The 23,697-nt window shown below is 44.9% G+C and overlaps 2 protein-coding genes across 5 annotated transcripts in view; both read right to left on the reverse strand.

The window, feature by feature from the left end:
- Positions 1–3,176, reverse strand: part of NCLN (nicalin) — a 31,691-nt gene extending 28,515 nt beyond the window's left edge. For 3 of the 4 annotated variants that reach the window (XM_039319291.1, XM_039319295.1, XM_039319293.1), the window contains exon 1: positions 2,808–2,994. In XM_039319291.1, the coding sequence (XP_039175225.1) occupies positions 2,808–2,994 (187 nt within the window). Of the gene's footprint in view, positions 1–2,807 lie in introns of all 4 variants that reach the window. The other variant, XM_039319292.1, reaches the window with a different exon arrangement.
- Positions 3,177–11,463: 8,287 nt separating this feature from the next.
- On the reverse strand, positions 11,464–18,000 carry S1PR4 (sphingosine-1-phosphate receptor 4). The gene is made up of 2 exons (XM_039319332.1): positions 17,863–18,000; positions 11,464–13,660 (listed from the first exon to the last, which is right to left on the reverse strand). Exon 2 carries the CDS (start codon positions 13,314–13,316, stop codon positions 12,033–12,035), a length of 1,284 nt encoding a protein of 427 aa, XP_039175266.1. The 5' UTR covers positions 13,317–13,660; positions 17,863–18,000; the 3' UTR covers positions 11,464–12,032.
- Between the last annotated feature and the right edge of the window lie 5,697 nt (positions 18,001–23,697).

A 23,697-nucleotide genomic window follows, 5' to 3' on the forward strand; every position in this document is an offset into this window, starting at 1 on the left:
TGACTGTTTTTCACACTACGGCCCTTGCAGCATCCCCAGGGTCACGTGATCAAAATTAGAAGGCTTGGCAATATTTATGATGGTTGCAGCGTCCCAGGCAGGGGTAGGCAACCTTGGCCCTTTTATGACTCGTGGACTTCAACTCCCAGAATTCCTGAGCCAGCCATGCTGAGGGGAAAGGGAGAGGTTTCCAAGCTGAGCCATGTTGGCTCAGGAATTCTGGGAGGTGAAGTCCATGAGTCATAAAAGAGCCAAGGTTGCCTACCCCTGATCCCAGGGCTCACGTGATCACTTTTTGCGACCTCCTGACAAGCAGCCAATGGGAAAGCCAGATTCACTTCACAGCCGCTTCACTTAACAACCACCAACTTAACTGCAACGATTCAGTTAAAAACCGGGGCCCGCAAGAGCATAAAATGGGGCAAAACCCATTTAAGGTCTTGCTTATCAACAGAAAATTTGGGTTCAAATTGTAGCTGTTAAGTAGAAGACCGCCTGTATTTTACGCCCATTTTATTTTACCAGCAATCTATGTGGTGGCTAGGAGTCCAAGATGACTTGCTGCACTAATCAATCAATCGATCCATTTTTACAACCCAGGCCAGGATTACTTAGTCCTTTTGCATCTCTGACTCATCCCGAAAGAGCAAGCACTCCATAAATAAGAGAAATGTTTCACAAAATTATAGGGGGGGGGGAGAAAATAAAAGATTCCAACAGAAGGGCAGAGACATAGAAGTTCCAAGAAAGAAAGAAGTTTCAATAAAAGAGAAAATCCAGGTTCTACGGTAGCTTCCAGGGGCACCTGGATTCTTTGAGTGGGTCTGGAGAGATGGTTTCAACACACACAACCCTCACACACCAAATTGCCCCCAACTTCTTTCTGACAGCCTTGCTTAAGGTGTGGAAGAGAGGTCCCTTGACCAAAAGGTGTCTTCTGCATTGCTAAGATTGAAAATTGGCTTTGTCACTCAAGGCTGAATTAAATAAGGCCTTTGTCCAGACTTTGGAGAAATTCCAGCCAAGACTTGGTGGACCGTACCCAGCCAAATAGACCTAGATGAGCTAAACAGCTGCGTCATGCTTGCCCCTCCCTTCCCTCCCCAGAAGGCTCCTTGGCAGACCCTCACCCATAAAGGGGATTATTTTTAACTCCAGGCTGAAATGAGAGTCCTTGGTGATCTTTGAGCATCTTGTTTTCTTGCAGATGATTTATTACCCACACTAAATAAATTCATCCAATGAAATGTCTGCCTTCTGTTAGCCTTAAGGAGGAGGGCTGAGGGGGCCTTGGTGCTTGCTGAGCTTGGGTTGTTTTCTTGCAGACATTTCATTACCCTACTAGGTAACCTTATCAGTGCTAGAAGGGAGTGAGATTGGAGGACGATGACTGTAGGATATTTGTGCTCTCTGAGCTTGTTTTCTTGCAGACATTTCATGACCCAAACTAGATAACATCATCAGTGCTAGAAAGGTGGGGATTTGGTGAAGAGGAGGAGGAAAGGGAGGAGAGCTGTGGGGTGCTTGTTGCTCTCTGAGCTTGCAGGTGTTTCATTGCCCAAACTAGGTAACATCATCAGCCATTCATATATAAAATGAGAGCAAACCCTACACCTTTACTAACACTGATGATGTTACTTAGCATGGTAATGAAACGTCTGCAAGAAAACCACCAAGCTCAGAGAGCACCAGGGACTCCACCGTTGCTGTCCTCCTCCACTCCCTTCTAACACTAATGATGTTACCTAGGTTGGTAATGAAACGTCTGCAAGAAAACCACCAAGCTGAGAGAGCACCAGGGACTCCATAGTTGCTGTCCTCCTCCACTTCACAAACTCCACTCCCTTCTAGTCCTGATGATGTTACTTAGCATGGTAATGAAACGTCTGCAAGAAAACCACCAAGCTGAGAGAGCACCAGGGACTCCACCATTGCTGTCCTCCTCCACTTCCCAAACTCCACTCCCTTCTAGCCCTGATGATGTTACTTAGCACGGTAATGAAACGTCTGCAAGAAACCCACCAAGCTCAAGAGAGCACCAAGGACCCCACAGTCATCGTTGTCTTCCTCTTCCTCAACTCTCTCCTCTTGCTCCTCCTTCCATTTTCCACTTCCTCCTCTTTCCACTCCACTCCACAAACCCCATGCTCCCTTCTAGCGCTGGTAATGTTACCTAGGCTGGTAATGAAACGTCTGCAAGAAAACCACCCAGCTCAGAGAGCACCCAGGACCCTTCAGACCCTCACCCAGCAGGCAGTCTGTCCGGGGACTGCTGCTGCCATTAAGCTCTTGGGGCTGCTTAGAGTTGCCCCAAGGAGGGACCTTCTGAAAGGTCCCTATTTGGGGGGGCTGGCTGTCTCAAAATGAGGGGGTGCCCATGAATCAGTTGCTCCCCTTTTCATGACAGCAAAGGCAAAGCTGGGGAGGGGGGGAACAAGGAGTCTTTATTATTATTAATAATAGTAAAGTTGGAAGGGACCTTGGAGGTCATCTAATCCAACCCCCTGCTCAGGCAGGTAACCCTATACCATTTCGGACAAATGGCTGTCCAGTCTCTTCTTAAAAATTTCCAGTGTTGGAGCATTTATATTGCAAGGCTTCTCGCAGGCTGGGTCTCCACCAGACCCCGCGCTTCTCGGGGCTCAGAGCCACTTCTTCGCCGCCCCCCACCACACACACACACACACACACACGCGGGCCGGACTCCAGCTCCCATCGTCCCCAGCCCTGGTGACCTCGGAGGGGCGGCGGATGAGAGCTGGAGTCCGGCGGCGAGGACAGGGAGTCCTCCCCACTCCCTCACTGACCGTAGGGCTGCCCCCCGAGCTCGTACTGCTGCATGCGGTAGACGGTGAACTCGTGGGCGGCCGAGGCCGGCGGCGGGCCCAGCAGCAGGAGCAGGACGGCGGGCAGCACCAGCAGGAAGCTGAGCGGCAGGCACGAGGCCTTCAGCAGCACCGAGCCCAGCACCTCCTCGCCGGCCTCCTCCAGCATGACGGCGGCTCCCGTGCGCTTAAGGGACGAGGAAAAACGACTCAGTCGGAGAAGGGCGCGGAGCACGCCGGGAAGTGGAGTCCGCCGGACTGGCGCCTCCTCCTCGAGGGCCTCTGGGAAGCGGGGTCACGTGCCGCATTCAACCGCCTTCCGCTCCGTTACAAAGCACGCTGGGAAAGAGAGGCTTTTTTCTTCTTCTGAGGCGGTTCTCCGGCCTTCCTTCACCTTTCGAAGGGAATTTCTACGTTAACCCTCTCGGGGGAGGGGGGTGTCAATGGAATTGCTTCCCTCAGCTCCGGGGGGGGGGGCGAGACAGAGACAGACAGAGAGCGCGAACGAGCGTTTTAAGGCATGCTGGGAAATGGAGTTTTTCTCCGCCTATATACCCTGATTCTTTCGCCGTTGGAGGTCTTTGAGACATGCGCACAGTCTCGCGGCGTGGGATATGCGCAGGGCAGGCCGGGAAATTGGACGGCCTTTTCCCCCCCCCCCAATTGCTCAGTGCGCAAGGCACGATGGGAAATGGAACTCTCTTGCCCTAACCCAGGGGTAGGCAACCTCGGCTCTTTTATGCCTCGTGGACTTCAACTCCCAGAATTCCTAAGCCAGCATGGCTCAGCATGGAAACCTCTCCCTTTCCCCTCAACATGGCTGGCTCAGGAATTCTGGGAGTTGAAGTCTATGAGTCATAAAAGAGCCAAGGTTGCCTACCCCTGGTCTATAGTGATAATTAGACCACAGACATATGTGATTGAAAAGTAATGCAGATCCTAAAATTCCGGGATCCTTTTTAGTCTCCACCCCCCTATGATTTCTCAATTGTACTGAGGGAAGTCAACTCCCCAGAGAAGGAAATATTAAAAAGGCAGAAAAATATATTTCCTTCAAGGATTTAAAGAGACAGAAAAGCATGCCCAGTTTTCCTTGATAGCCTCAAATCTCTCTGTCCCAAACAGGAGCCAGCCGTATACAAATGCAGATGTAACCATCAGAAAGTTGGAGCCAGAAACTCAAGGAGACAAAGAGACCTAAAATCTGCATACCCCATCCAAGCTCTAAGAGTAATTAGCCCAGCCCCAGGGGAGCAGGATATGACTTTTGGCACATAATAGGATTAAACCACAGATACCAAGGCTCAGAAAAGCACACTCAGATTCAGTTCAAAGTTCATGCCACAGGAACAGGAAACTATTCCAAACAAAAGGCTAGAGAGGGTATAAAAACCTAATACCCATGTGCTCAGCCTTTCTTTTCTGATAAAAGCAGGAACATCCCCCCCCCACCCCAATGAGGGAATATCTTGGCAAATACAGAAAAAAAAAACCCAATATGAGCTAAACTGATTCAGCAGCAGCCTGAGGCTGGATAGCAAACACTTAACACTAAGGTGACCAACTTTTTTACAATGAAAAGGAGGACACAAATAAATTGAAGAAAAAAATATCGTCAATAAAAGAAACATTTTATTCATTGCAACAATAATACAGAATACACTATAATATGATAAATGCATAATAAAAAACATTTGTAACAATAACATTTTATATTGTAATTATGCTTACGTACCTATTAATTATTATTTAAATGACTACTTTTCCATTGAATGAATATTTTTTGTCAATGGATCATCTTCTAACAATATATTGGAAATATCTGAACAAGAAATATCGATATTGAATTTTGCTGCAGCTAGAGTATCAACATTCAATCTCGATTTCTCACTTTTCCAAAAATCATTAGCAATTGAAAAAACCCTTTCAACTGTTGCATTAGTTCCAGGACAGCACAACGTAAACTGAATAAGAATAAATACATTTTCACATGGAATATGCTCATTTTTGAAATGGCTGAATATTTCCTCCCATCTTTTGTCAATTTCAACGTGTTTATTTTCCCATTGTATTAATTTTTCAGAATTTAAAAATACATTTCTTCAAAGAGACAATTGTCGTCTATTTTAATGTCTGGCATTTCTTTAGATAAAAACTCAACACAAGATTCAATATCTGTCCAATATACTTGCGATGAAGTCAAAAAACACCATCGAAAACTGTTATTTCCTGTGATGTTTGTTTCAGACCATTCTTCAATATATTAAAAACATGTTTGGTAAAAATTCTGCACTTCTTCAATAAACTTTTCCGCTATGCCCAGATTTGATTCCTCTAAGTTGGACAATTTTCTTTTTATAACTAAAAAGAAATTTTTCCTCAAATCGAGTTTTATATTGAAGGATAAAGTCATTCAAAATAAGACTAACTTCTGTAGCTGAAATCTGTTCACCTTCAATCTTTTGAATCGTTTTGTGAAAAATAGATGCTTGATTATGTATAAAATAAATTAATATCTCAGATATTTCATTACTGAAAAAACAATTCCAGGATTTTAGGACATTTGTCTAAACTTAAAAAATATGAATGGAGAGGCTCAAATAATTGTAGAACACGGTCTATAGCAGGTGTTAGAGCAAGCCATCTAACTTTTGAATATCCTAAAAGTTTTTTGTATTGAACATTCGCTTCTTCACACGAATGGCAAAACGACTAAAATACAAATAAATTGTAGTTATTATTACTTCTACATCAATTGGCACGGCACATGATGCCGTGTTGATTGCATTTGACAAAATATGTGTATTACAACCTATTCCTAATATTTTCTTTTGGAGTAAATCTTGTAATTTTACATACACATTATTCATCCCTTTGCGTCTTCGCCCACCAAAATTTGTGTTTGTATTATCAGCTGTTAGTGCAACAACTTTGGATTTCAAATTGTTTTCATTTATTACTCTGTATAGATGGTTTGACAAAATTTCAGCAGTTTTGCCCTCAATGGATTCTAAATTTAAAATTTTTACTTGAATGCCCTTGGTAACATTAAAATATCTTACTAGTATTGGATACAATTTAATTTCATTATGATTGGATGCATCAGATAAAACCATTACAAATGGTGCAGTTTCCAAGTCTTCTGTAAGTATTTTGTCACAGTAATTTTTAAATACTGATTTAATAATAGCCTCACATTTTGTCCTGGCGCATGAAAATTTAGCATCGTGAAACTTTTTCAATAATTTAGTTGTACAATCCATACTATGAAAACTTTGTGAATTATGGTATGGTATGGAATGCAAATGTTCCCTCCATTGCAGCTAACTGTTTTTCATCTTCAGAATACTTTGAAGTTTTAAAAAAACTTGTTACTTTACAACTGGAAGCAGATGCATCTGATGATTGCTTATGTTTCTTGGTGGTCAAGTGTTTCATAATAGATGCTCTGCTCACAACTTCAATACAAAATTCTCTACTGCAAATATTGCAGAAAACAATGTTATCCTTCTTTGATGTGATGAATGGAAATTCTTTATTACATTTATCGTTGAAATGGCATTTCCTCTTTTTTGATTTTTCCATCCCTAAATGGAAGTTAGTCTCCTCCAGGTATCTTTGGGACTAACTAGGAGATGGTGTAGTTGGGTGGCAGGGAAGGGTGCAAAGTTCCTGCCAATTCGCTTTCGCTACAGACAACTTGCATATGCAAAGTTTGCCGGCCGGGTATTTTGGCACACTCAGCAACAATTCTTAATGGCTTTCGAAAGTCAATAGGGGGAGTAAGCACAGCTCATGCAAAAGTTGAAAAAAAAAACTTCAAAAAAAGGTGCCGGAACGCCATTCTAAGCGGTCTATGAGGAAAAAAAAAAGCCCTGCAGATTAGTCTTCAAATATCGAAAAGGAGGACATGTAGGAGGACACTTTTTGAGGGAGGACAGAACTTACAAAAGGAGGACTGTCCTCCCTAAAGGAGGAAGGTTGGTCACCTTATTAACACACACTGAATGCAGAACTGACTAGCAGCAATCAGGATTAACAAGATAACCAAAAGGTACATGACAATAAAGTGATTAACACCTTTTAGGCAGAATTGAGAAGGAAATTCGCCCGATAATAGTCACTGACCAGCAAATCAGAAAAGACAAATTTAAACCCACCAATCAGAAATGACAATTTTGGAAACCACGAAAGGGTATAAGAATTCATATTAGAAGACCATTCTGTCTAGCTAGCCGGGGATTCATGCTGAATTGTCACTCAGCTTTGATCTCCGTAATTAAACCTCTCTTTCCAGTAGCTGGCTTCACGATCTATTTCTTCTGCGCTACTCCGTCAAGGAGAATCCCAGCTGGAAGAGCCGAACAGGGGAATTCCTCCCAACACTTCTCTGGTCTTTCCTGCAAGAACCATCTTTCTGGCTCTTCAATAATCTGAAATCTTCTTCCTAAAGCAGTCGCCATGTTGTTTATTTATCTCCGGCTTGGATGAACCAGGATGAAGACTTTTCTTTCAACAGTACATTACTATATCGTTTTATCCCAGTGATTATCACACTTGGAAACTTTAAATGAGTGGACTTCAACTTTCAGAATGGCCCATCCAGCATCTGTGGACTTCAGCTCCCAGAATGCCTAAACTGCCTGGAACATGATGAGAGTTGGTCCATGCATCTTAAAAGTTGCCAAGTTTGAAAAACACTGTTGTGTCCATTGTTTTTCTATAAATTAATAGCAAGCTTGCTCTGTTAAATGAAAACAGAAAAGGAGTCCAGTTTTAAATCTTTTGCTAATATTCCAGTAACAGCTATCGCAAGGTATATAAGTGAGAGAATAACATCTTTTTAAAAATGGATGTATTGATCCCAATATTTTTTTTACATGCATTAGTGTATATAATGTGCAAAACTCTACCCAAAAAAATATGTTTTTTTTCATTCAGGCCAAAGAAAATTGTTCCGGAGACATTGTCACGTGAAAATGAACTGCTGATCATGTAAGTGTCATTCCAGATTTAAAATTTGCCTAAATGCCTACCTAAGTCCTGTCATTATGTGGGAGAAATAGTTAGTTCCAGGGTGGTTAGAAGCAAACTATGTACATCTCCAGCCAAAACAATCTATCTGTGTTTGACAGGCAATTATGTATGTATTATCCTTGACTTACAACCATTTGTTTAGTGACTGGTCGAAGTTACAACGGAATTGGAAAAAGTGATTTAGGACTGTTTTTCATACTTACAACTGTTGCAGCATCCCCATGGTCATGTGATCAAAAGCTGAGCGCTTGGCAACTAGCATGTATTTATGACAGTTGCACTTTCCTGGGGTCACGTGTATCACAATTTGTAACTTTCCCAGCCAGCTTCTAACAAGTAAAATCAATGAAGGACGTCAAATTTGTTTAATGATTGCATGGTTCATTTAACTATGAGGGAAGTTAGCCCAGAGAAGGAAATATTAAAAGGGCAGAAAAATATATTTTTCCTCTAAAGGATTTTTTTTTTAAACCAAACCTGGCCCCAAATCTATCTCTCTGCCCCAAGCAAGAGCTAGCCCATACAAATGCAGATGTAAAACCATCAGAAAGTTGAAGCCAGAGCACTCAAGAAGACAAAGAGAAAATCTGCATGCCCCACCCAAACTCTAGGAGTCATTAGCCCCATCACCTGGGAAGCAGGATATGATAATAGGATTAAACCACAGATATCAAGGCCTAGAAAAACACTCAGAAATAGCCTCAAGGGTCACGCCACAGGAACAGGAAACTATTCCAAACAAGGCTAGAGGGGGTATAAAAACCTACTGCCCATGTGCTCAACTTCTCTTTCCTCTCCTCTGCTCTTTCTTGCAAGGACCATCTTTCTGCTTCTTCAATAAACTGTAACCTTCTTCCCAAAGCAGTCGCCATGTTGCTTATTTATTCCCGGCTTGGATGAACCAGGATGAAGACTTACTTCTGACAATTATTTCAATGATTTGCTTAGCAGCTGTGGCAAAACAGGTCACAAAATGGAGCCAAACGTACCCAGCAACTGCCTTGCTGAGCAGTGCAAACCGAAGGCTCAATTTGAGGACTATCTGTATTGTTAAATATGGTACGAGAAGACCTGTGTTATACAGCAATTTTGAGGTATATGGACAACTCCCAGAATTCCCCAGTCAGCAGGGCCTAGGATAGTCCAAACTCAGAAGTCTGAGAGCCTCTTTTGCAACTCAACGCGTTTTATTCAGATTTTATTTGTGAAATGCAGCTCGTTGCATCAGACGCAAGGAGTGGTTTGTAAACAGTTTGAAAATAATACAAGCACCCTGGTTTTAGGCCCCATACATTTTGTATGACTAATCTATAAAATCCTATTCCAGGGTAGGAAACATTAAGAGTTACGACATCCTGGGTAAGCATTGGTCAACAGCTGCTCCGGATGCGAATTACTCTCAGGTCCTCTTTTGTAAAGGGATGAGTGACATAAGATCCAAAAAAACTACATTTCCTCTCTTGTTTAAGAAAGGCTGTCCTCTTGGAATTTCTCAAACTTTAAGGGAAAGCCTTGTGCAGCACAAAATGTTCTGATCTGTCCTTTTTTATGTCATGCTATGCAATTACTACTCTTCGCCCATTGATTGCTACAATCTCTTGAAGTTTCTCAACCTTATCAACTTGATGGTGTGTAGACTTCAATTTCCATAAGGCCCTAGCCCAGTGGTTCTCAACCTGTGGGTCGGGACCCCATTTGGGGTCGAACGATCATTTCACGGGGGTCGCCAAACGCAGTCCGCCATTTTTTCCCCCTTTTCCTTAGCTGTGCTACTCCCTTTTATTCTATTGGCTTTTGAAAGCCAATAGAATAGACTCTCTTGAATAGAGTCTAATTCTATTGGCTTTCAAAAGCCAATAGGAATTGTCCAGGCTGTCTCTGCCCTGCTGAGCCCACCAAAAGTCCCATTCTGCAAACGGTGCTGCACCAGTTGAGTAGTCCTCGACTTACGACTGGTTGAATAGTCCTCGACTTACAACCGGTTGGGGGTCGCGGCATTAAAAAGATTGAGAACCACTGCCCTAGCCAGCCTTCTGGGAGTTGAAGTCCACAACGTCCCAAATTTTATTTTTCCTTGAAGACATTTCCCTTCTCATCCAAGAAATTTCTTCAGTTCTTTTTTTTAATACACATTTTATTGGTTTTTTTATTTTTTACATCAAAATGCTCAGGAAAACACCGTGGTGAAAGGGTAATCAATCATAGCAAAACAAGTCATATATGCATAGCTAAAATTAATACCTTAAAAAATTTCCCCCTCTATTTCCCTCACATAATATAACAACTTTAGTTTAATCTATTGCTTCTTAAAATTCAATCAATCCACAAAATCATCCCTATTACATCTATATAAATCACTCCTATATATGAACATATTAGAATATTATTCTCGGAATATTATGTGTTGCAGAAGGGATACCCAAAGTCTTATTAATATGTTTGTTTAAGATTCATTGGAATATGTTAATTAATTAGTGGAGCTTAAAAGCAAGTTTCTTCAGTTCTGATTGAACTGAAGAACTGTCAGAATTGAAAAAGCTTCTTGGATGAGAAGTGAAAAGCCCAAAGAAAAACAAAGTCCAGTTGCATTTTTTTGGGGGGGGGGGAAGTACCTTTGGGACAACCAAGACCTGGATGACTAAGAATCTCCATAGATGTAAAGCTCACAATCTTAAAAGTTGTTGAGTTTGGAAAACACTTGGAAACACTTTGAAATGTGCATTTGGTTGTTGTTTTTATTCCCAATACACAAAACAGATCCTCCCTGTTGCCAATACACAAAAGACACTATTGGGAAATTTAATTATTTCCAACCTTGCAGAGTATGTTTAGCTTATTTATTTAATACTTATTGCCATCTGAATAAGCAGCTTTCAAGCACATTAAAAAAAGGAAAGAAAGCATACATACACACACAGATTTCTGTGTTCATTGTTATTTCCGTTTACCATGGTTTGCAAGACAGTTCATGAATAAAAGAATGATTTGTAAAAAAAATACGTTCATGAAGAAAAAATCTAAGATGAACCGGCCCTGTTTCAACAGTCTACACAGGACAAAAAAAAACCCGTTTCAACATACACAGTGGAAAAATATTTTCTATGAAGAACTGGCCTTTGCTGTAACTGCTGTAACTTTTTAAACAAGTGGCAAATAATCCCTTGACAATTTCAGTTGTCATCTCAGTGGATGGATGGATGGATGGATGATAAGGCTTAATAAAGTCTTAATAAAATACAGAGATTGTCCCACTGTACAGTTTGAATTGAAGTAAAGTATCTTTCTCGTTCCGATTGCTGTAAGCCTCATTTTAAAAAAATTACTGGATGTACCAATCCAGTAAGAATGTCTCAAGGTGGAATACAGGTCGTCTTCAACTTATTGACAGCAATAGTGAGACAGTTGTTACATGAGTTTATAGATCCTTTTTGCCACATTTGTTAAGTGAAATCACTGTACTTGGTAAATTAGTAACCCGGTTGTTAAAGTGAATAGGGCTTCCTCCATTGACTTTGCTGGTCAGAAGGTCGCAAAAGGTGATGACAGGACCCTGGGACATTGCAACCTTCGTAAATATGAGTCAGTTGCCAGGCATCCGAATTTTGGTCCTGTGATCATGGAGATGCAACGGTCGTAAGCATGAAAAACCGTCCTAAGTCACTTTTTTCAGTACTGTTATAACTTTGAGCGGTCACCAAAAGAACTGTCGTAAGTCGAGGACTGCCTGTTTCCTCTTTTCTGAATGGAGTTTTCTCCTCTTGATCAGAATTGTGAGAAGACTTCTGTGTGTATGCAGTAACATAATATGCCGGTCCAGCTTTTGAGAGTCAGTTGCTTTCCTGCAGAGAAATCAAGATTGTGTTCCTACAAGAAACCAGTCAGTGACAACGAAGGGTTGTGTCAGAAGCCAAGGCCAAACAACAGGATGAAAAGGAAGGAAGCCACGACACCAGCCAGGGAAGTCAGGAATAAGGAACCTCTTCAGAACGTGTGAAATTGAGGTTGCCCAAGGAAGACTCGCTCAGAACTGGACGTCTTTTGCATTTCAGGCCTTTGCTGACCACTGGTCATCTTAGAGGGCAGTGGACCGAGCAACTCCCTCGTGCACTTCGGCCATCAGCCATCCCAGGTCTCAGTATGTTGCAGAAGACCATCTCCTAACCCTGGGAGTTAAGGTTGGCCGGGACCGTCGCTGACCACCAAAGCGCTCAACACGCTGGAATTGCTGGAAAGAGGTTCTTTCCTGGCGCTCCGCTTCTGTATCACCGGGCTGCGGAAGCTCTCGCGCACCTTCAGGGAGCTGCCCACCTCTGTGGAAGAGCTGGGGAGATGGTCGCTGGGGGCGAGACAGCCGCTGGGACCTTGCCACCCTGCCAAGATGCAGCCGCAGCAGAGAAGCTCCACCACGGCTCTCCTCACCTCTTTGCTTTTCAGAGAGTAGATGATGGGGTTGACGAACGAGTTGACAACCGCCAAAGTCACAAACCACCCGAAGACCTTTTGCAGCCTCAGGGCTTTGCTCCTGTCGAAGATGTCGATCAGCAGCAGGAGGAAGAGAGGGATCCAGCAAACCAGGAAGGTGAACAGGATGAGCAACACCGTCTTCAGCAGCCGCAGGGACCTCTTTCGGCCTCCGTTGGAGAAGCCCATCTTGGCTCTTCTCCTGACCCAGCAGTAGATGGAGCAGTAGAGACTCACCACGCCCACCAGGATGATGCTGAACATGACGACCGTGAAGAGGATGTAGTTCTTGGCGTACAGAGGCAGCAAGGTGGAACAGCGGGGCACGTCGCAAATGCAGTTCCACCCGAGCAGGGGAAGCAGGCCGATCACGAAGGCCAAGAACCAGGAGAAGAAAATGCAGTTCCGAAGACGGTTGGTCTTGATGGACTCGCTTTCCGCGATGGGCCTCACCATGGCGCTGAAGCGTTCGATGGCCGTCACCAGCAGGCTGAAGGTGGAGGCGGCCAAGGCGATGAAAAGGATGCCTTCGCGGAGAAACCACATGTAGGGATACAGCTGGAAGGTTGTCTTTCCCGACAGGCAGAGGTTGATCAGGTAGGCGATCCCGGCCAGCAGGTCGCTGGAGGAGATGCTGGCGAGGCAGGTGTAGATCCAACGTCGGCTTTTCACCTTCAAGACGATGGCCAGCAGGACCACCAGGTTCTCCAGAATGATGAGGCAGCTGGCGGCGAGGATGATGATCTTGAGGACATCGAAGTGGTCTTCCTCAGGACGCCGGTGGCTCAGCCGTCCGGTAAGGTTGTAATGATACAGGACAATGTTGAAGTCCTCAGTGGCAGTCAGGAGGGAGCAGGACCGCTGGCCGTGGACTGAGCCAAGAGGTGGCTGGAAGGCAGAAGTAGGGAATGAAGAAGGAGGGGAGGAGAAGGAGGAAGAGGACGAGAAGGAGGAAGAGGAGGAGGAGAAGGAGAGATGGCTTTGGTCCGTCATGTTGTGGAGAAAAGAAACTGTCACTCAAACCAGGAATCACAAGCCAGTGGACTTGCCGTTGGAAAGATGTTTGCTGAGATGTAGCACCAGATGCTTTCTCTGTTTTTACCAGAGGAAAAGAGAGCCACTTTTAGGACAGTGGTTACACATGGGTTGCAAAACCCGATGTCCAAATTCAACTTCGGAGAAGCCTAATTGGATTGGAAGATGCAACGGCTGTCCGAGCATCTCCAGAGAGGAACTGATGTGCCAACGAGCAGCAGCCACCTTCAAATTCTTCGCCCAAGTTGCAGAACGAGTCCGGTAGAGGCGCCCGTGGACTGCAGAAGGAAGCCTGGTGGAAACTGAAGAGAGAGAGAGAGAGAGAGAGAAGGAAAAGCAGGTGAAAAATGTTGCAATGGAATTCAGCAATATTTCCTGCCTTTTCTACAAGAGTCAGCACGCTGTTTTTCTAATTTTGGGTTCCCACTGTTTCAGAGCGCCATGCAATCAGTTTACCGGCTTTCTCTTTCTTCGCCGGCACGCGACCCCGGTTCTTATTAAAAAGCCTTGAGCAATCTGCGAGGTAGTTGCCTAATCAGTGTGGTGCAATCAATTTACCGCTTGGCTCTCTTTGATCAGTACATGACCTCAATGATCAAAAGAGAGAGACTTGAGAAATTCAAACTCTTCCAGCTGCAAAAAGGCCTTTTGTAGCGGGGGGGGGGGGGGAGGAAAAAGGTGGTTTTCCTTTTAGAATAAGTGAAATGAATGAAATTTCTGACAGGAAGAAAGGGAGAAAAAAGAACCCCCAAAGCACCTGAAGGCAGGACAAGAAGCAATGGATGGAAACAAATCAAGGAGAGAAGCAATCTGGAACTAAGGAGAAACTTCCTGACAGTGAGAACAATTAACCAGTGGAACAACCTGCCTCCAGAAGCGGTGAATGCTCCAACACTGGAAGTTTTTAAGAAGAGTCTGGACAGCCATTTGTCCCAAATGGTATAGGGTTACCTGCATGAGCAGGGGGTTGTACTAGATGACCTCCAAGGTCCCTTCCAACTTTACTATTATTATTATTATTATTATTATTATTATTATTATTATTATTATTATTAAATCTGATGTTATATTTTATTTATACGTAGTCCTCAATTTCCAACCATTCGTTTAGTGACTGTTCAAAGTTACAACTTCACTGAAAAAAGTGATATAAGATCAGTTTTCACACTCAAGGATGTGGCAGCATCGCCATGGTGATGGGATCCAAATTTGGGCACTTGGCAACTGGCGTGCATTTATGACGGTTGCAACATCCCAGGGAGCGTGATCCCCTTTTGCGACCTTGCAACAAGCAGAGTCACTTAACGACTGTGTTGCTAACTTAATTGCAGTGATTTAACCCCCAACACTGCATGTGGCACAAAAGACACCCCCCCACACACACACACACCACGCTGGACAGTAGGGGAGATGTTGTGGATTGTTGTACCAGCTGCAATGGTGGTTTGTATTTATTAATGGCATTAGATTCATTATGGCGGCTAGTCCTCATCTTAGGACCACAACTGAGCCCAAAATCTCCGTTGCCAAGCAAGGCAGTGATTAAGTGAGTTGACTTTTTTTGCCGCAGTTGTTAAGAGAATCACTGCAGTTGTTAAGTGAATCGCCCAATCGTTAGGGCAAATGACTTGGCTTGTCGGGAGCTGGCTGGGGAGGGCGCAGTGGCAGTCACATGACCCTGGGACTGTGCATCTGTCATAAATACATGCCAGTGGCCAAGTGCCCACATTTCGATCACGTGACTGTGGGAATGCTGTTGTAAGTGGGAAAACCGGCCATAAGTCAGTTTTTCAGTGCCGTTGCAATTTCGAATTGTCACTAAACAAACAGTTGTAAGTCAAGGACCATCTGTACTGTTAACCTTTATAAAGCCTTTAGAGCAGGGGTCTTCCAATGTGGCCCTTTTATGACTTGTGGACTTCAACTCCCAGAATTCCTCAGCCAGGCACGCCTGACTGAGGAATTCTGGGTGTTGAAGTCCACAAGTCATAAAAGGGCCACATTGGAAGTCCCCTGCTTTAGAGCAATTACCTCTAGGACTTCGAAGCCGAGTACATAGTCTTCCCTTTTTCCGTTTTCCCCTTAACACCCTTGCAAGGTAGACTGGGCAGACAAAGACTTAGTGACTGAACATCCTGCAAGAAACTTCCAGAAATGAAGATGGACCAGATGTTGGTTTTCTACAGCAGGGGTCCTCAACCGTGGCAACTTTAAGATTTGTGGACTTCAACTCCCAGAATTCTGGCTGAGGAATTCTGGGAGTTGAAGTCCACAAGTCTTAAAAGTTGCCAAGGTTGAGGACCCCCGTTAGAGTTAGTCCAACCCCTTAATCTGGTAGGAACACCATCTCCACCATCTCTGGCAAAGCAGGAATGAGACTTAACGCCACCCCTGCACTGTTGGCCACCCGGACACGCAGCTGTGTCATCGCAAAGCTTACAGCGCTGTGTAGGAATAGTTAGAGGGTGGGGAGAATTAGGGCCAGATTTTGCATAAATCAATAAAGACATTGCATCGATCAATACAACTAATTTTAACCCTGGTTTCATTTCTATGCGTTCATTTGTGTTGTGGTTGAAAGGCCTGGAAGGTGGGAGGACGTTATAAATAAAGCATTTTGTGTGCGGTTTGTAAAAACCTAGCAAAGAGTACTCAGGAAGAATTCCCTCGTTTGATGAGTAATTTACATTCACGAATCAAGCTTAGTCATAACCTGGTTGTTGTTTTTTTGGCTTGGTTATAATTTAGCGCGATGCTTCATTCCGGCCACCAGAATATGTAAATCCTGGTTTCTTATATTTGGGTCACCCTAACCAGTTGTGGCTGAGTCAGTAAACCAAAGATGACGACCGATGACTTAGTTCAAAAAAGAGATTTTAGCCCGTTATCCTAAATCAGGGATCTGCGGCAGTTAAAAAACTAAGAAAGGACACCCCAGAATGCTAAATCCAGGGGAGATTTCACGCAAAACGTGGAATCAATTTTTCTAATCAAGCTACTTGCCGAAAACTGCTCCATAAGTCTTTCGACCACTAAAAGAACAATTCAGACTGAAGCTCTTGAATAAAAGTGTTGCAGTGAAGGGAAAAAATGCATTTTATAAAAAAAATAAATAAAAGATGGAAAGTGATAAAATCACCGCATGCTATAAAGCAAAAGCAGTGGGAAAAGAGCACAGAAAAGGAAAAATAGAGATTTGGTCCTATGTTAATTTCAAAAATAGAGATTTGCACAGCGGGAGGAAAAAAATGTCATTTAATTACTGCTCTATTTTTTTGACCGTTGCTGCTTCCAGAATTAATCCATTTCAAACATCCCTAGTAAATAAAAGCTTAACACGTGGACATGCTTGATGGCTGCAAATTGCTCATTATGTGAAGCCATGATTTACTTTAAACATTGTTTGATCTATTCCTAGATCCCCTCCTCATTAGCCAAAAGCAAAGAAATCAAAGCCATCTCCATACCATGAGCTGACCCCACCACGGAAAGACAAATGGGCAAAACAGCTGGGTCCATATCACCCACCTAACCTAGCAATTAAACCCATGTTTTTGCATTCACACGTTACATTGAGCTATAAATTCACCCATCGGGTTGAGGTGCAGAATATGCTGAACGGGGGGGGGGGGGGAATGAAGGGAAACGCTAATCAATCCGTTGGCCGAGTCTTTACTTGACTAGGTTGTGTGAACGCAGCCAAGTTGAAACACGCAGGTCAACCTGTGACTAAATCAGGTGAAACTTCACCTCCAGGCGAAACCTGTGCAGAAATTCTGCCCGTCTTTCTCCTAAACCTGAGCGGGTTGCTTCCAATCTTGACATTTATAGAAAGCCATCGATCCAAGAGTGGAAGATCCCAGATTCAAAATGCCAGAATCTCCACGGAGGGATAAGGAAAGGATCTGCTGTGTAACAGCTGTCTGAGACAGGCAATTAGAAAATCAAAGCTTATCTTTTTTTCTCTCTTTTCGTAAAAGAGTGGGCACGGGATTCCCCGTATGTTTTTTGTCCAGTGACAAGAAAGCAAGGGGAAAACCCTCCTTTAGCCAGAGATATGTTGTTACTCAAAATAGACTAACAGATTTATTTATTTTTTTTTAATTTCTTGATTAGAGCTATCCGTCATATTAGCAAGGCTGGGCAGCCCCCAATCACTGGGATGGATGATCTACATCACTTTTGGTCCAAAAGGGTTTGGACATTGGATGCGGTGATAATCCGTTCTGGGATATCAGTCTGGGTTAACAGTCTTAGCCTTAGCCCATCGTGGCTTGCCAAACAAATTAGGATTAAGCCAATGATGGTCAAGGGCAGAGTTCAAACGCAGCTCTTCTCTCACATCTGGCTGCTAGCTATCCTCCAGTGATCCCAGAGGCAGGAGCAGGAGACTTTGCAAAGGAAATTGGGGAATGTTGAACGACTGAACGCAGAGGAGATGGAAAGCAAATATATATATATTTTTAAAAAAAAGTTTGTCCCCCACCCCAAAAAAACAACTCACCTCCTCAAAAATGAGTCCACATCACCAGCAACTGCTCAGTGCTGTGGTGTGATTCATCTGGCCATAGCCTCAAGGTTCATGTGCAGTGATGAAAATTTTTAGGATGTGACTTAACCCAAAGCCTCTGTGCGTCGTCTGCGAGTGCATTGTGTGTTTTTTCCTCTTTTTTTTTTTTTTTTGGGTCTGCGCGTTAAAAATACAAAAGGGGCCATACCTACCAAGCAAGAGGAAGGAGAAACTGCTACACCCAGAACCGAAAAACCGCAAACGGACCCACCCAAGAAGTGGTTGGCAGGGTGTCACAAAAATAAATAATAATTTAAAAAAACAGCTATTTTGCCTTCAGGTTGAACCCCTCTGGCACTTTACCCCTCTGCGTGTCAAGTGAGCCTACTTCACCTCAATAGCTGTCCTGTGTTTTTCGTTTCAAAGACACAAAGACTTGAATGGTTGATTCCAAGAGCAAATTTCAAGAGAGGAACTGTAGGATCTTCGGGGCAAATGCTGTTTTTATTTTTATTTTTTTACACTTATGGACAGGGATGGCCCTGTGGGTTGCTACACACTCTTCTCTTGTTTATTTCTCCTCTTCTGCTTCCTCTATTCTCTGTACTGACTGACCCAGATGCAACACAGAATAACAAAGGTGGAAGGGCCCCTGGAGGTCTTCTAGTCCATCCCCATGCTCAAGCGAGGGATCCTACATCATTCCGGATGAATCCCAAAGGTGATTTTTCAAAAGGCAACTGGACTTTGCTTTTTCCTGAAGACATTTTGTTTCTCATCCATGAAGCTTGGATGAGAACCCAACCATCGCCAAGGAAAAACAAAATCCAGTTGCCTTTTGAAACAGCACTTTTGGGACAACAATGACCTGGATGGTGGAGAATCTCCATAGACATTCCGGACAAATGGCTGCTCAGTCTTGTCTTCAAAACCTCCAGTGATGGGAGCATTCACAACTTCTAAAGCAGGGGTCTTCAAACTTGGCCTTTTTATGACGTGTGGACTTCAACTCCCAGAAGTCCTCAGCCAGGCATGCTGGCTGAGGAATTCTGGGAGTGGAAATCGACAAGTCATGAAGGGGCCATAGTTTCCCCAGGGTGGCTGAGGAATTCTGGGAGTGGAAATCGACAAGTCATGAAGGGGCCATAGTTTCCCCAGGGTGGCTGAGGAATTCTGGGAGTTGAAGTCCACAAGTCATGAAGGGGCCATAGTTTCCCCATGGTGGCTGAGGAATTCTGGGAGTTGAAGTCCACAAGTCATAAAAGGGGCAAGTTTTTGAAGACCCCTGTTCTAATGAATTCCACTAATTAATTGTTCTAACTGTCAGGAAATTTCTCCTCAGTTCTAGGTTGCTTCTCTCCTTGATTAGTTTCCATCCGTTGCTTCTTGTCCTGCCTTGAGGCGCTTTGAAGAATAGCTGGACCCCCTCATCTTTGTAGCAACGCATCAAATGTTGAAAGACTGCTATCATGTCACCCCTCTTCATTAGACTAGACCAGTGGTTCTCAACCTGTGGGTCGGGACCCCATTTGGGGTCGAACGACCATTTCACGGGGGTCACCAAACAAGGCTGTCTGCCATTTTTTTCCCCTTTTCTTTGGCCACACCCCTGGCACCCGGTGATGTATAAGTGGTTGGGGGTCACCACAACATGGGGAACTGTATTATGGGGTCGCAGCATTAGAAAGGTTAAGAACCACTGGACTAGACCACGGGTTGGTAACCCGTGGCTCTGGAGCTGCATGTGGCTCTTTCAGCTGTTTACTGCAGCTCCCAATCTGCCTCCGCCATTTGGAAACAGAGAGAGAGAGGGAGGGGGGGGCACTTGCACTTCTCTCTCTCTCTTTCTCTTCTCTTCTCTTCTCTTCTCTTCTCTCTCTCTCTCTCTCTCTCTCTCTCTCCCTTTCTCTTCTCTTCTCTTCTCTTCTCTTCTCTTCTCTCTCTCTCTCTCTCTCTCTCTCTTTCTGGGGGAGGGCTTTAAGGCTGCAGACCTTCTGGACCTCCATCTTCTTGCAGGTTCTAAACAATTGCTTTGTATCTCGCTGAGGTCCCCAGGCTGTCAAAATAGCTGCGATCGGAATACACAGATAAAGCAATGTTACGCTAGCATTGAAGGCAAGCAGAGGCAGCGGACGGAGCAGGTAGGGCTCACTCCCAGCGTCTAGCCTGGGATCCAGGCCAGCTCCTTTGGACTGACTGCCTGCTAGTCCCAGACTACTGTGAACACGTAAATATAAACATTCAGTTGGAAACTGGAAACTTAATGAAATCAAATCTTCTTAGGTCCATTATAACTGAAGCCACATTTTCTCTTGAGAAGGATGTTGTTTGTGACTTTTACGCAATTTCTCAAATCTGGGTTTTGTTTTCGAGTGACTCTCACTTCTCCTTCAACATTTGTTTCGGGTCTATATTTGTCCTTGATAGTAGCAATCGCAGAAAATCCTTGCTTGTCCGCAGAGTAAAAGAGTGAATTTGAACCACAAACCCTCCTTGAATTCACACATAGTGAGAGAACGTGGGGAGGGTCAAGCCCACAAAACTCTGGACTAGGGCATGTTCAGGAAAACAGGACCAGTTTGGGAACAGGCAGCCCATTCGGTCTAGTGCACCGGTAGGCAACCTTGGCCCTTTCATGACTCGTGGACTTCAACTCCCAGAATTCCTGAGCCAGCCACGCTGAGGGGAAAGGGAGAGGTTTCCAAGCTGAGCCATGCTGGCTCAGGAATTCTGGGAGTTGAAGTCCAGGAGTCATAAAAGCCAAGGTTGCCTACCTCTGTCCTAGGACGAAGATTAAGAACAGGGGTCTTCAAACTTGGCTCTTTTATGACTCGTGGACTTCAACTCCCAGAATTCCTGAGCCAGCCTGGCTCAGCTTGGAAACCTCTCCCTGTCCCCTCAGCATGGCTGGCTTAGGAATTCTGGGAGTTGAGGTCCACGAGTCATAAAAGAGCCAAGGTTGCCTACCCCTGGTCTAGTGGTTAATGCACTATGCTACAAGCTGGGAGACTGTGAGTTCTAGTCCCGCCTTAGGCCTGAAAGTTGACTGGGTGACTTTGAGCCAATCACCAGGAGATGGTGAGTTCTAGTCCGCATAAGGCATATGCAAGCCAGTTGGATGACCTTTCTCTCCGCCCAACCCACCTCACAAAGTTGTTGTTGTGGAAAAAATAGGGGGGGAGGAAGAATTATTATTATTAGTAGTAGTAGTAGTATTAAGTATGTTTATCATTTGAGTTATAAAAATAACATATTTATAAGCATAATAAAGGCAGGATAAAAAATAAAAATCTTTAAAAAGATACTCTGCTCTGTTTATGTGACTTCTTCAAATATCGTGAAACTCCATTTGTTTGCGACCTCGTAGAGAGTCAGCAGTCACACTTTGAGAATCACACCACATTCCACACCCCACACCTGTAAGTATCAAGATGAATACTCTGCAAGCTTAGTGTTAAATCCTTCGCGAAATGGCAATGACACGAGAAGCAGTTGTAGTTCTCAGGAACTCTTTATTTCTGTTCAGCATACTGGTTACAAGACGCCGACAACGCCCAAATCTCCCTGCCTCTTTTGTAGGCGATTCCTGGGCCAAACTGCAACATTTGGCGCGCTAGCACCCGCGCATGCTTGTACCTGCCCAGGACCATTGCAATGCCCCGAGCCTGCTTCCACAGGCTCAGGACATAACACCCCTTCCCCCCCGGATAAGATTATGATCATACAATAATAATATACAACCCAATACGAGCGTGGTGCCCATACTACTTTGTACCAGTTATCCCCTCTGCTTCTATTGTTCCCAGTGTTCTGTTTTCCTATGTGTAGAGGAATGCTCTCTGTTAACTCTGTTTTGCCAGTAGAGTTACAAAATCTTCTAAATACTTAGGAGATCTTCTGGCTCTCTGTGACCTCCTGACTTCTGGGTACCTGCCAAATACCCCTTGACTGAGGGGTGATGTATGCTTGTCCCCCTTGCTACACACTGGTGATTCCCAAGGACTGTGCTCCAATGCCTGGCCTGCTTGCTTGCCCACTGGGCTCATCAGGCCAGGGCTTCTTTCTCTGTTTGACCTGGTTGTCCTGCCTGGCTGCAGGCTCTCTAGCCCTCTTAAGTGACTGTCACTGTTGGGCAATTCTGTAGAACCTCCCAGGTCTGTCCTAGACCTGTCAAGAGGTTGTCTTTCCCCTTATTCCCGTTCTGTCCCCGGGCTTATTGGGGTTTCAGTGCTGTTCCAAAACTCAGTTGTCCCCTGAGTGATGCCAGAGGTGTTGTAGTCGGGATTTGGTTCCTCGACCACCTCCCTGTGTGCTTGCCCCCTTCTAGGGACAGGGGTAGTGTCGGGCCAACTAGACGGAATGTGTGCCAGCTCTCTTGCAGGGTGTGGGTTGTTTGGACGCTCCCGGATATCCTCCCTGACTGGAGTACTGAGTGATGCGGGTGAGTAGTGATTATGCCCCTGGGGTGACTCCCTGGCTGGAGTAGGCACTGGTGCCTGAATTCTAGTTGGGCTCCATGGATTCCTGTTTGGAGCACTCGCAGAATCTCGGAATGAGCTGTCTGTAGCTCCCTCGTTACTGATAGGCGGCAGCCCGCACTCTTCCCTTTGCCCAAAGGGGTCCCCCTCCCCCCCTGGAAAAGACCCAGGAGTCTCAGTGGGAAGGTCCCGTCTAGTGTGGAGCTGGTCAATGTGTCGTCGCAGGACACGACCGTTGTTCAGGGACACCTCGTAGGACAAAGGACCTGTGACCCTGGATACAGTGGCAGGGACCCATGAATGACCAGGTCCGTAGTTACGAGTCCAAACCGGGGCACCCACAAGCAGTTGTCTAGGTGCCCTGGGGTGTGTGATTGTGGAAGGTAGTCTGTCCGGGTGCAACCGGTCAAGCTTGGTAGTCAGTTTGCACCCCCAACGAAGTTCAGCTGGGCTCCTCCCCATAGAAGTGGATGGTGTAGTGCAATAAGAAAGGAGGAAGTCAGCCAACCTGTGATGCCAGTCTCCGTAGGTAATTTTCTTCAAGGCGTCCTTGGTGATGCGAACCATGCGTTCAGCCATACCGTTGGTGGATGGGTGGAAAGGTGCAGAGGTGGCATGACGAATCATGTTGGCCTGTAAGAAAGCTTGGAATTCAGAAGAAGTGAATTGAGGGCCATTGTCAGATACGAGGACATCAGGAAGCCCGTGTGCAGCAAAAATCCCCCTCAGTACTTGAATAGTCTTTGCAGTGGTGGTGGAAGAGACAGGTACAACCTCAAGCAATTTTGAATGGCTATCAACTAGGACCAAGAAGAATTGACCCTGAAAGGGCCCAGCATAGTCAATGTGCACCCTAGACCATGGAGACTGTGTTTCCTCCCATCTATGTACAGGAGCTTGGGACATTTCAGGGCGTGAGCGTTGACAAAGGTGGCATGCATGCACCTTAGCTTCAATGTCTCTGTCTAACCCAGGCCACCACAAATGGCTGCGCGCAAGCGCCTTCATATGTACAATGCCAGGATGACCCTCGTGGAGGGAACCTAAGACCCTAGTCCTCATCGAGGCAGGAATGACAACTCTGCTCCCCCAAAGCAGACATCCCTGGAAAGTGGATAACTCGTTCCTTTTGGACCAGAAACTCTGAAACTCAGTGCCTGGACAGCTCTCTGGCCATCCAGATAAAACCCAAGAAAGGACACACGAAAGTGTGAGATCTGTGGCTGATTCAGCAGCCACATCCCTGGCATCTAAAGGGGACTCAGGCAAGGCCTGAATGGAGAGGATATTGATTGTTGGTGCAGGGTTAGCTTCTATTACCGGCAGGGGTAATCTACTGAGGCTGTCAGTA

This window comes from Crotalus tigris, unplaced genomic scaffold (genome assembly GCF_016545835.1).
Source record: "Crotalus tigris isolate CLP2741 ecotype Arizona unplaced genomic scaffold, ASM1654583v1 scf7180000022970.308977840:1548163, whole genome shotgun sequence".
NCBI classification, from domain to species: Eukaryota; Metazoa; Chordata; class Lepidosauria; order Squamata; family Viperidae; genus Crotalus; species Crotalus tigris.